The following is a 12449-nucleotide window of genomic DNA, read 5'->3' as shown; positions in this document are numbered from 1 at the left end:
CCTTTCTTTTCAGAACGCTTCCTGCGCCTTCTTTTAAAACGCCGCCTCATAAGGCAAAAAAGATTCCCTATGTTGCAAGGACCAGCCAGCAGAGATGCCATGGCAGGCACAAAGCTCCAGACTTGGAGCAGTCAAGGTCGTCAGAGTGCTAAAACTCAGTGTGGATAAGTCAGTATATGGAACATACCACACAAGCTGTACTAGCAGTAACAGCAGTCCCCCTCGCTCCAAGAAACACATATGCCAACCCCTACACGAGCTGATGCTCCTCCTCATATCACCTGAACAGAATGCATTGACTACAGATACTGCTCTCATTATTAGCCACGAGACAAGTGCTGATTAACCCTTTCATGGAAAATGCTCAGTGTATGTATGTGTGTATATATATATTTATATATATATAATTTTTTTAAAGGGGAAAGAGTAGCTTTCAATATTATTTGTCTCTGATTAATCTGGGGCATTTAAGTACAGGAAGAGTAACCCTGTCTAGCAAGGAATAAGAAAATAATACTTTGTATTAAACGTTATTGCAGATATGAGGGTATAGGTATGGGACCGGTTATCCAGAATGCTTGGGACCTGGGGTTTTCTGGATAAGGGATCTTTCTGTAATTTGGATCTCTATAACTTAAGTCTACTAAAAACCATTTCAATATTGAATAAACCCAATAGGATTGTTCTGCCTCCAATAAGGATTAATTATATCTTAGTTGGGATCAAGTACAAGGCACTGTTTTATTAGAGGAGAAAAAAGGAAATTATTTTTAAAAATTTAAATTATATGCTTATAATGGAGTCTATGGGATATGGCCTTTCCATAATTCAGATCTTATGGATAATGGGTTTCTGGATAAGGGCTCCGATACCTGTATTTTATTACTTGCCCTGTGTGTCTCACACAAGTTGATGCAACTTGGTAAATATTGAACCTATCAAAAGATAAATTCTACATGTGCCCTAAGTGCACTGTCCATATTAGGAATGCACCGAATCCAGGATCTGGTTTGTGATTTGGCCAAGATTCGTCCTTTTTCAGCAGGATTTTGATTTGGCCGAATCCAAGTGCCTGGCTGAACTGAATCCAAATCCTTAAAATCATGTGGCTTTTGGTCACGTGAACACGCTTCGATTTAACCCTTCTGTAGCATAATTTGCATATCAAAATTAGGGTTTGGATTCGGTTCAGTATTTGGCCAAATCCTCTATAAAGGATTCAGGGTTTGGCTGAACCCAGAAATAGTGGATTCAGTGCGTCCCTAGTCCATATGTAGAAAACCTTGCTTCTTTGCCAACGTGTAACCAATACCACCAAACATGACATAAGTAGATGACCACATTTTGTTTTGGCTTTATATACTGTCCCCTCTATAATGTTTGAGACAAACACTTTGTTCTTCCATTTTTACCTCTCTGCTCCCCAGTGTAAAATGTTATATCAAACAATTTAGACATGATTAAAGTGCACATTCCAGACTTCAAAGTTATTTGCATACATTTCAGTTTTACCATGTAGAAATGGCAACAATTTTTAAAGATAGTCCCTCCCATTTCAGGCCACCATAATGTTTGGGACAATTGGCTTCACAGGTGTTTGTGATTACTCGTGTGTGTTGTGTTGCTTCGTTAGTGCAGGGATAAGATACCTAGGCTGTTTCTACCATTTAGAATCTGTAGTTGCCATTGTTTAACATGAGGAGAAAAGTTGTCATCAAACATCTTATCTGCTCAAGTTCCAGTAAATGCCTCCAAACTCATTAGACAGCACTTCTTGCAACAAGATAATGATTCCAAGCATACTGCTAAGGAAACACAGGAGTTTCTCAAAGCTTAAAAATGGAAAATTCTTAAATGGCGAAGCCAGTCACCTGATTTAAATCCAAAAGTATTGTATAAATTATACAACAATAGAAATACATTGCAAACTTTCAGAGCTCTAAAGCCCCTTTGGCTGGCAAAATACCTTTGTATTGTGTAGAATCCCATTTTATATAACAAAACTTAGCTTTTATCTTATGGTGTAACCTGGGCCTTTACTCCTTTTTCAGCTTTAAATGGCTGTCCCTGTGGATACACAGCAGCTTGTTTATATAACCTATATTAGTGTTTCTGAATCAAACATACTAGTTGTATCAATGCAGGGCAACAGTACATTCTATTTTAATTACTTTAAAACACTCATTTTTTTTTGGTGTTACTGTTACTTTAAGAGGAAGCTTTGTGATCTTAGCCCGTGGCTTCTTTGTCAAATGACTACTTTCTTTCAGCATTCCAGGTTATGACATTTATAGATACCTTGCTACTGCTACTGACATGTATAGACAGGCACTCAAGTTAAAATGAATGGGACACATGGTCATTCATTTGAACATGGAACTGATGTAAAATGTACACTTTGGCTATAGAAGAAAAAAGCCAAAAAACACCAATATGGCCCACTCCCTCCCTGTGTGTAGTAACCGGCATGAACAGGAACATCCTGTCACTGCACACATGGGGTGGATTTTGGTGACAAAATGTACATATGAATGTATATTGGCTGATACATCTGCAATTAGATGAAAGTAACAATAATTTTAAAAAATATCGAACTAAATCAAAGAGAAATTTTGCCTGACAGTAGCAGGCTGTTAACTTGGTCTCCAAACTGAAACAACAGCACCACCTACTGTTTAAAAAGACTACAAAATATATTTTTTTATTGAAGATTGAACATATAAATTCATACAAGATTGGACACTAAGATGACCTAAAAATATATTTTTAATTATGGTTCTGTTGAACTGAGCAATAAATCTTGCAATGTGCAAGTGCACAAGCTGTGCATAAGCAAACACAGAAGAAACCCACTGTTCATAATGTTCAGGACAGGAACTTCCATCTCTGCAGTCATTGTTGTACTACAACTGCCAGCATTCCATGGCCACCTTATTCTGCCCTAGTGTTGTTAAGTAGACATCAGTAACAGCTAAAGAGGGATGGGCTCTTATCTGCTTTGGAACTAAACCTTTGTTTATTTTACATTACATTTGTACTGACATGATCTCTACATGTACTTTTACTCCCCTTACTGTCTATGTATGTATATCTGTAAATTCTATGTATATCTTTGTACCATGTAGTGTACTACATCTTTAAACTGTGCATGGGGCCCCCACACCACTGAATTTTTCTCTGCAGCAATGAGTTATTGCTGGTGGCTGCATTTGTGGCCACAAGAAGATTTTTTCTGAGAACCACTGTCTAAACAACAGCATATGCCCTGAGGTTTGCCAAAGTTAACCGTTACAATTGATACATAATATCAATTAATATGTTGGTTATTCTGATGATGTTGAAATCTATCAACTAATGTAGCAGACTGCAACAGTTTAGCACTGGCTGGCTGGCTGGTTTAAACTTTAAATCTATGAAACGCAGTAGAAAATAAAAGATTTTTAGACAGCAGTAAAATGTCATTATTGTTGGTGTACTACCTAAAAACATATATATATATGGGCACTAAGGGCACTGGATGACAAAGCAGGAGAATACAAAGTAAAAGGAATGATCAGGATGAACATGCCACAGGGTGGCAGTATGTATTTAATAAATGTTCTGTCTGAAATGGATTGCGCATGAAAGTTGCAAATGCCTTATGAGATGCAAATGCAAAACATAGCAAAATAGCAAATATAACTGAGTACAGCAATGGTAGCGAGAGATTATAAACTGTTCTTTGGTAAAGAAACCCAAGATTTAAACTACAACAGCATACTGTATTTGGGATTCTTTAGTATGCCCAGATCTCAAGCTGTTTCGGACAGACTTTGCTGGCAGGCAGAGCTGAGCATTTTTTTTCACTTCTCTTGTCTCGGTGAGAGCCACGGTGACAGATCTTGTGTGACATGAGCCATAGTGTGGCTCTCTGAGGGACTAAGCATGTTCAATCCTGTCTTGGGAAAGAAATAAATGCTAGTATGTTCAATAGATATAATAAACTAAAATTAGGATTATATACAGGTATAGGATCCCTTATCCGGAAACCCATTATCCAGAAAGTCCATCTCCCATAGACTCCATTATAAGCAAATAATTCTAATTTTTTTCTATAATAATAAAACAGTACCTTGTACTTGATCCCAACTAAGATATAATTAATCCTTATTGGAGGCAAAACAATCTTACTGGGTTTAATTAATGTTTTAATAATTTTTGGTGGATTTAAGTTATGGAGATCCAAATTGCAGAAAGATCACTTATCCGGAAAACCCCAGGTCCCGAGCATTCTGGATAACAGGTCCCATATTGCTTAAATGCTTCCAGGTTCATCAAAAAGCTGAATTCAAGGTTAGAAAAAAAGTCTGCTTTAAAATGTCTGGCTTTAATATCTTTGCAGAGCTTTTTAGCAAAAAGCAGTAGCCGCTATGTGCTTTGCAGCATACCTGATCAAGCAGGTGGTAAGAGGAGTTTCACAAGACACCTAATAAACCAACAGTCTACAGTACCACGGATAATGACAGTATTAATCCACCAGTCTACAGTACCGGTGATAGCAACAGTATTGATTTACCAGTCTACAGTATCGGTGATAGCAACAGTATTGATTTACCAGTCTACAGTAGCACTGATAGTGACAGTATTGATTCATCTATCACTAAGTGATAGTGACAGCGGATTCTTGAGAGATGATCAAATATGCGCCTGTCTGATTTTTACTACAGATGATATTTTACACCACAGAACCTCTTTAAGACAAACTAAACAAAAAAAACACTTTTTGATAATGACCCATAAGTTTATTGATTTATGTTCTGTGTAAGATTTTAGTGGCATGTTAAAAAAAAAAATGATCTGGTTCTGTAATGGTTAGAGACACCTGGTTTGACAAACAATGAAACCCTATTTAGGTGGTCAGAAAACTGGTCTGAAACACTTAAATGTCTAGAAAGTGCTGGAAGTATGTAAGCAAAGGGATCCAGTGGTTTCTAGAAACAGCGGTAATCATTATAAAGGATAGGCAGAAACAGAGGAAGCCAAGGCAATAAGACAGAAGTGTGGAGTACCTGCAGAATAGCTCATCACACCAAAGGTAAAGAGACCCAAAATAAAATAAATACAGTTATATAAGTTACATTCTTGTAACTGGATGTCTGTAAGTATTGGTTAGGATAGTGTTTGTGTTGTTGGTATCAATAGTATTATTTTCTTATTGTGTGTCTATTGGTATTTGTGTTACTTATCTGGAGATTTATTCCTTTATTTAAATTACTTTAATTATAGTAATGACATAAAACCATATTGGTTTCGGGCTTCAATCCAGCCTAGTAATACAAATACACTCCAGCGTTAAATACCCACAGGAAGAGGAGGGGCCATCAATGCTGACCTCCATTTAACCCATAATACTCTGTAAATACATTATGAAAAAAACATTAAATCATTCCAAAAATACAAACAAAGTGTCCTTCTATAATCTCTGAATACATTACAATAAGTACCCTATGGCATATCATATGTGACAAATTGCCCAAATATTGAAACGGCAGCGATAACTATCTTACTTCAATGTACTTTAATACACCAAATATGCTTCTGGCTCCACTGCTAAATTCAGGGGACAGATCCCCCTGAACTATTATGGATCAGGAGCTTTCACATCTTTAAATCTTACTGTCTTATATAAACATCATGAGGCCTCTGAGGAAGCTGACTGGTCAGCGAAACACGTCCGGTGACGTCACAGGTTTTCCAAAACTCATTGCCCTAACTTTAAACAATTATCATTAACTCAGATCATTACAGATACTTTTAAGCATTGCTTTCTTTTGTGAATACATGTTTTACAGAGAATTTATTTAAGCTAATAATAAATTTACAGGTTTAATGAAACTGTAATTATTCTTTTTGATCTTTGTGTGCAAAGTGGTGTTGGGTCCAAATTAATACTGAATAATATGCGTGCACACAGAATTGTGTCTGGTAAAACAATTCCGGGCATAAGCACACAAGTTATTAGCTACCTTTATTAATTTCTTTCCTCCCAATTAAGGAACAAAGGATGGGAGCAGGAACATTTACCTTCGATTATTGGCATAAGGCTTCAACAATCACACTACCTTTTAGATGGTGGAAAGATTTGTTCCTTTGCCTACTTCCCTATCCTATGTAAAATGATCTCACTACATTAACCATCCTAACTTAAATTCTAAAGTTAGAAGGAGGAGTTTAATAAGAACCCTTGTCACAAAGGGAATTGTTGCATTTTTCCCCTAGGTCATAATCGTATTGTGAAGGGTAAAGAGTGGTGTCAAGGACGAAAGTAAAAAATAAAAGGTCTCCCAGCATAACAAACCAAGTTTATAAAGTTAAACTAAAGAAAATCACAATGACTGTGTTTGACTCTCAAAGAGTTTGTCTTTACTGTTATATAAAGCCAACAGAATTGATGAATAAAATCATGCATATTATTATATTTAACATGACCCTGAAATTTTCCTACAGCTAAAATATTGTGACCGCTAATCTACTGGCATGATTCCCGACAGAAATGTGTCATTATCACTTCAACATAAGGGTAGCAGATTTTTTTGCAGGCCATGTCCACTTTTGCCACTACCTATTAAGCCACACAACTAGTAACAAATGGGAAACATTTAATCACAAATGATTAAAGAAAAAGAACAAATAAGTATTTACTTCTAATGTACAGCTGTCTCTTATGACAAATGCACCATCCCCAAGCCAATGGTGAGTGCACCTACTGTACTATTCATGGTACCTCCAACTACCACAGTAATCCAGGGGCATAAAATCAGAGAAAGCAGAACCTGCAACTCTTATGGAGCCCAGAATTTATAGGTGGACCGAAGACGTTTCATGAAAAATGTCTGATATCCAAAGCTTATGGTTGCCATAAAATTACTTTTCCATGGGACCCAGTAACTTCTTGTACCAATGCAGAAGTCCCTCAGCTCAATGGATTCTCATGGTGTATTGTGGGGACATATATGACGGCCATTTCACTAAACATCACCTGTCTGTGAGAAGTGGAGATATATTCTTACCTAAGACTTTTGAAGAAGCCTGACTTACGTGAGCTCATTTATTATTGCAAATACAATAAACATCTATTCAAACCATTTCAGTTTAAAACTGTCTGAAAACATAATTTTCACTTAAGAAAGATGCACTGTCAAAGAAGAATTCAGGTTTTTTTGCTATACAATACAGCAGTGCTGTCCAACTTCTGTGGTACCGAGGGCCGGAATTTTTCCGACCTACGTGGTGGAGGGCCGATAATGGAAGCCAGTTTTGACTACTCCCCTTTTTGAAACCGCACCCACTTGAAACCACACCCATGTTATTACATGACCATACCCGTATTAATGGTTGTAGTACAGCAAAAACCTGCCATACTCTGCCTGCCCTACCATGCCTGTGTGTGCCATACTCTGCCTTCCCTACCCTGCCTGTGTGCCATACTTGGCTGGTTTGTGCCATACTTGGCCTGTGTGTGCCATACTCTGCCTGCCCTACCCTGCCTGCATGTGCCATACTTTCACTGTGTTTGCCATTCTTGGCTGGTTTGTGCCATACTTGGCCTGTGTGTGCCATACTCTGCCTTCCCTACCCTGCCTGTGTGTGCCATACTCTGCTTGCCCTATGATGCCTGTGTGTATGGCACACACAGGCAGCCTACAGTGACACAATGCTGGCACTGCTCCTACAGTCTGCACAATAACTATATATTAAAAAACATATTTTAATTGAAGTACCACCTCAGTATATGTTCCTTTTGTAGTGTGCAGGGATTATTTGTGGGTTTCTACTGCTCCTGAGGTGTGAACAGGGGAACAATGGGAGTGATTACAGCCTGAGCCTGAGGTGTGAACACTGCAGGGGTAGAACAATGCAGAGATTAAAAGGTGTGAACAACACAGGGGATTACATGTTTAAACAATACAGCCTGATTACAGCCTGAATCTGAGGTGATAACCATGCAGGGGGCCAGTTAATCACAGTACTGATACATCAAAGCAGCCAGACAGGTGGGGGGCCACACAGAGGGGGGTCGTGGGCCGCATGCGGCCCGCGGGCCGCCAGTTGGACAGCACTGCAATACAGTAACAAAAGCAACAAACTGTTGTGACATTGTATTGCAAAAAAAAAAAAAAAATTACATGTTCTGCTGGAATCTGCAGCTTTGCTGAATTCTACATAACAAATAAGCTTTCCAGAACAAATTTATACATAAACATAGTTTAACACAAATCATTACACATCTGCTTTTACTTATAGAGACACCAAACATTTACATTTGGTTTGGAAAACAGACAGAGTTAGCAAATATAACCTTTATTCTTATTGCTTTCATGCCTGTAACAAAACACGTATTACATCAGGTGGAAGCCAAACAGCCCCAGCTAAGAAACACAGAGATACAAATACATGCATATCCTTACTATAGGCATAACAGCATGTTAAGTTTCTACACAATGATAAGTCTCTGCACATGATAAGTTTCACACAAACCCAGGAAATTAACGGTTTTGCTGAGAATGACATTTTACCAAACTGTAGCTAGCACCAGCTTATTGCAGAGAACATTTTAATGCTAGCTATGACTGGTATATACAGTGGTGTGAAAAACTATTTGCCCCCTTCCTGATTTCTTATTCTTTTGCATGTTTGTCACACTTAAATGTTTCTGATCATCAAACACATTTAACTATTAGTCAAAGATAACACAAGTAAACACAAAATGCAGTTTTTAAATGAGGGTTTTTATTATTTAGGGAGAAAAAAAATCCAAACCTACATGGCCCTGTGTGAAAAAGTAATTGCCCCCTGAACCTAATAACTGGTTGGGCCACCCTTAGCAGCAATAACTGCAATCAAGCGTTTGCGATAACTTGCAACGAGTCTTTTACAGCGCTCTGGAGGAATTTTGGCCCACTCATCTTTGCAGAATTGTTGTAATTCAGCTTTATTTGAGGGTTTACTAGCATGAACCGCCTTTTTAAGGTCATGCCACAACATCTCAATAGGATTCAGGTCAGGACTTTGACTAGGCCACTCCAAAGTCTTCATTTTGTTTTTCTTCAGCCATTCAGAGGTGGATTTGCTGGTTTGTTTTGGGTCATTGTCCTGCTGCAGCACCCAAGATCGCTTCAGCTTGAGTTGACGAACAGATGGCCGGACATTCTCCTTCAGGATTTTTTGGTAGACAGTAGAATTCATGGTTCCATCTATCACAGCAAGCCTTCCAGGTCCTGAAGCAGCAAAACAACCCCAGACCATCACACTACCGCCACCATATTTTACTGTTGGTATGATGTTCTTTTTCTGAAATGCTGTGTTACTTTTACGCCAGATGTAACGGGACACGCACCTTCCAAAAAGTTCAACTTTTGTCTCGTCGGTCCACAAGATATTTTCCCAAAAGTCTTGGCAATCATTGAGATGTTTTTTAGCAAAATTGAGACGAGCCATAATGTTCTTTTTGCTTAAAAGTGGTTTGCGCCTTGGAAATCTGCCATGCAGGCCGTTTTTGCCCAGTCTCTTTCTTATGGTGGAGTCGTGAACACTGACCTTAATTGAGGCAAGTGAGGCCTGCAGTTCTTTAGATGTTGTCCTGGGGTCTTTTGTGGTCTCTCGGATGAGTTGTCTCTGCGCTCTTGGGGTAATTTTGGTCGGCCGGCCACTCCTGGGAAGGTTCACCACTGTTCCATGTTTTTGCCATTTGTGGATAATGGCTCTCACTGTGGTTCGCTGGAGTCCCAAAGCTTTAGAAATGGCTTTATAACCTTTACCAGACTGATAGATCTCAATTACTTTTGTTCTCATTTGTTCCTGAATATCTTTGGATCTTGGCATGATGTCTAGCTTTTGAGGTGCTTTTGGTCTACTTCTCTGTGTCAGGTAGCTCCTATTTAAGTGATTTCTTGATTGAAACAGGTGTGGCAGTAATCAGGCCTGGGGGTGACTACAGAAATTGATATTGAAATTGAAAATTGAAATTGATAAACCACAGTTAAGTTATTTTTTAACAAGGGGGGCAATCACTTTTTCACACAGGGCCATGTAGATTTGGAGTTTTTTTTCTCCCTTAATAACGTAAACCTTCATTTAAAAACTGCATTTTGTGTTCAATTATGTTATCTTTGACTAATAGTTAACGGTTTTTGATGAGCAGAAACATTTAAGTGTGACAAACATGCAAAAGAATAAGAAATCAGGAAGGGGGCAAATAGTTTTTCACACCACTGTAAGTGGGGTGCTTATGCGCGTACATTTTTAACATTTCCAGCAATCATACTGACATAGTTTGCAAATTCCTGCTCATGTAACTGAATTCACATTCACAGGTAGAAGGATTGCTGTATAGAATAAACTATTTCTATCAAGGCTTTAGCAAATATAAAAATTGCATGGAAATGGCAGAACGCTTGCTTGGTGGATAAGAATATATTGAAATTCTTCTCAGACTTAGAAGTATCTCTCAATTACAAAGACATATACCACCGAATTTAAAATCCCTTTAGCATAGTGGCTAAACATCAAAACATCTAAACACAAGCCAAATTATGCTATTAATAAAATTCTTATTAATAAAAAGAACGCTGTATATATAATGTAAAAGTATAATACCTCCTCTGCCAGGATGTTTCATAGATGTTACATTGCCAATTCCAGTTATGTGCCAGTTAGTTCTTGTGAAATTCTGGTCATAGTGACCACTGCGGTGGTAAACAACCATACCCCATAACAAAAACAAAGTTGCTTCTGAGAGTATAACCTGTAGGCTAATGGCACGAGTTGTTTTTTCCTCTGGTCATCTTCTGCTCTGGATCAGCCCATCAATTACACATTTTTGCACCAAAATCCATTCAGTACACACACTAACCATGTGCCTGTCAGCCCACACACAGGGTCAACACAGCGTGAACAAATGATAGTTTCACCCGCACCACATATTTCCATCGCAGTGACATGTAGGTTTCTGTATGTATGTATGTATGTATGTATGTATGTATGTATGTATGGATGTATGGATGTATAACTTTATTTATAAAGTGCCACAAGGGTACGCAGCGCTGTACAAATCTCATACCACAAGTGCCATGTGGTATGAGACACAGTAGGAAGGAGGTCCCTGCCTCTTAGAGCTTACAGTCTAAGTGGTTGGGTAACATTCAGGCACAAATTGGAAGGTAAGAGTGCACCAGGTATGGGCATTTGTCCTTAAGCGCAGGACTGGGCAAAATAATGTTTTAGTGCTCCAGAAGGTAATAGCTGAGCTTTTTCTAAAAGAGAGCGGGTGAGTGTTCCCTACGGAGGGATTCAGAGATAGAGTTCCAGAGGTAAGGAGCAGCGAGATAGAAAGGTTTAAAGGAACAGTAACACCAAAAAAATAAAGTGTATAAAAGTAATTACAATATAATATACTGTTGCCCTGCATTGCTACAACTGGTGTGTTTGCCTCAGAAAGACTACTATAGTTTATATAAATAAGCTGCTGTGTAGCCATGGGGGCAGGCATGTAATACTAGCTATCAGCAAGGGAGTTCCATGTCCTGATTACAACACTGATAAAATACACCGCACAGAACTACAAGAAACATGGTGTGAGCAAAATAACAAATCAGGCCCTAATTTTGACTATTAATTATAAGATACGGGTGATATATATAAAACAGATGTCCAGCTGGAAGATGTAATTATCTACTAGCTCAAGAATGACTGTAACTCACAATTAAGACCAAAAACAAAACTGAGAAAGACTAAGTTATGAACACAGAAAGATTATTCCTAGCTATCACCAATAATATTTCATATTTTACACCTATAACAAAGTTTAAAAAGGGAAGCATGATAAGTACTAGCTATCTCTTCTTCCACCAGCAAAAACATGGTTGCCAGGCCCAGTTCGCTCCCTCCATCATCCTCCATTACAGCTGCAAGGGGGAAGTGCGGTATGTGGTGGGGGAGTATGATGTCGCAACTGGGGTGGGGGGCCCCAGTGGGTCTTGGACCTCTCAGTCGGACCCTGGACATCAATTACTACAGAAATACAGGTTCTTTGCAACATAAAGATGATATGATTATTGGTTTATCACTATCACAGATAGAGAGCTCATAAATTTACCAACAGCTGGAAGTCAATGGCATCCAGTCTATTGTTAGTCAATGTAGATAGAAAGGTAAATGACTTGGGGGTGGCAAGTCACTAGGCCCACCCCCTGTGATTCTAGCCACTTACCTACTACCACGGACTGGAGCATCAGTACTTCGCATGCACCCACCCATATAGGAACTTGAAGGTATGTGCTCAGGGCAGCAGGTTTGGGGAGGGGGCAGCCTTCTGGTGCCTATACAGCAAATAAAACACTTTTTAGGGAAAAAAGTTTCTCCCGCTGCTGCTGGATACTTTTCTATGAAACCCAGCTGCTGAGGTGGGGGTA

The 12449-nt window shown here is 38.7% G+C and overlaps 1 protein-coding gene across 3 annotated transcripts in view; it reads right to left on the bottom strand.

The window, feature by feature from the left end:
* Nucleotides 1-12449, bottom strand: part of adarb1 (adenosine deaminase, RNA-specific, B1) — a 54864-nt gene that overhangs the window by 32793 nt on the left and 9622 nt on the right. The window contains exon 1 of one of the 3 annotated variants that reach the window (XM_031892454.1): nt 2-134. Within the exon in view, the coding sequence (XP_031748314.1) occupies nt 2-101 (100 nt within the window). The 5' untranslated portion in view covers nt 102-134. 3 annotated transcript variants of the gene reach the window in all.

Source organism: Xenopus tropicalis, chromosome 9 (assembly GCF_000004195.4).
Source record: "Xenopus tropicalis strain Nigerian chromosome 9, UCB_Xtro_10.0, whole genome shotgun sequence".
Taxonomy (NCBI): domain Eukaryota; kingdom Metazoa; phylum Chordata; class Amphibia; order Anura; family Pipidae; genus Xenopus; species Xenopus tropicalis.
The sequence above is the reverse complement of the archived record's forward strand: the minus strand, read 5'-3'. Positions and strand labels throughout refer to the sequence as shown.